The sequence below is a fragment of the Sinocyclocheilus rhinocerous genome, unplaced genomic scaffold, assembly GCF_001515625.1.
Source record: "Sinocyclocheilus rhinocerous isolate Xijiao unplaced genomic scaffold, SAMN03320098_v1.1 scaffold1534, whole genome shotgun sequence".
Lineage (NCBI taxonomy): Eukaryota > Metazoa > Chordata > Actinopteri > Cypriniformes > Cyprinidae > Sinocyclocheilus > Sinocyclocheilus rhinocerous.
The window spans coordinates 489,659-490,781 of record NW_015638992.1 but is presented as its reverse complement, the minus strand read 5'-3'; the positions used below and the strand labels follow the sequence as shown (position 1 = coordinate 490,781).

The 1,123-nt window shown below is 31.6% G+C and overlaps 1 protein-coding gene across 1 annotated transcript in view; it reads left to right on the top strand.

Moving 5' to 3' along the window:
• Positions 1–1,123, top strand: part of LOC107750928 (spindlin-W-like) — a 5,428-nt gene that overhangs the window by 2,029 nt on the left and 2,276 nt on the right. Inside the window, exon 3 of the mRNA XM_016566508.1 lies at positions 5–238. Within this exon, the coding sequence (XP_016421994.1) occupies positions 5–238 (234 nt within the window). The remainder of the gene's footprint in view (positions 1–4; positions 239–1,123) is intronic.

The window sequence follows — 1,123 nt, the reverse complement described above, 5'->3', positions numbered from 1 at the left end:
GAAGTGAACAACAAGATCAAGGTTCCTCATGACGCAGAGGAGCTGGTGGGAAAAGCCGTGGAGCATCTGTTTGAGAAGGAGGACGGAGAGAAGAACGAGTGGAGGGGAATGGTCCTGTCCCGAGCGCCCATCATGACCAACTGGTACTACATCACATATGAGAAGGACCCCGTGCTCTACATGTACCAGCTCTGGGACGACTACAAAGACGGAGACCTCCGGATTTTACCTGAAGCGGGTAAATAAGATGACGTTTTTAATAAAACCGCACTGGAAGGTTTCTGTCGTCTTTCACATCTCTCACAAGTTTAAATAAATTATACAATTCGAATGTAAAATTATAAATTTAAATGATGAATTTTGAAATTAATATTATAAATTAATTTTATAATAATAACATTTAAATTGCTGCTTTTATCAGGTGCTTTTAAATTGTTATTCTGTAGATTGTCTGTAACTCGAGACTCAGAGATCTTGTATCTTGATTTAAAATGATAAGGAATTAGAAAAAAAGAAAGAAAGAAAAAGAAAAATGAATAAAAACTGTATAGCCATATAAAAAAACTAAACTACTAAACATGACAAAAGCACAACAAAATTACTAAAGCTTTACAATTCAAATGAAAAGGAAAAAATATAAAAATAATCTGATTCAAAATAATTAAGAACTATAATAGTATCTCAATAATACTAAAATAGCAGCAAATCAGCATATTAGAATGATTTCTGAAGGATCATGTGACACTGAAGACTTGAGTAATTATGCTGAAAATTCAGCTGCGCATCACAGGAATAAATTACATTTTAAAATATATTCAAAGAAAAAAAAAAACAGTTATTTGAAATTGTAAAAATATTTCACAGTATTGCTGTTTTTACTGAATTTTTAATGAAATAAATGCAGCCTTGGTGAGCAGAAGAAAAAAAAACCTTAAATTTTTACCGACCACAAACTTTTGAATTTTAGATTATGTATTAAATTATTGGTTTTGTTTGTAGTTATATAAATTAATAATATTAGTTGTATTAAAGGGATAGTTCACCCAAAAATGAAAGTTACCCCATGATTTACTCACCCTCAAGCCATCCTAGGTGTCCTGGCTCTTCCAAGCTTTATAATAGC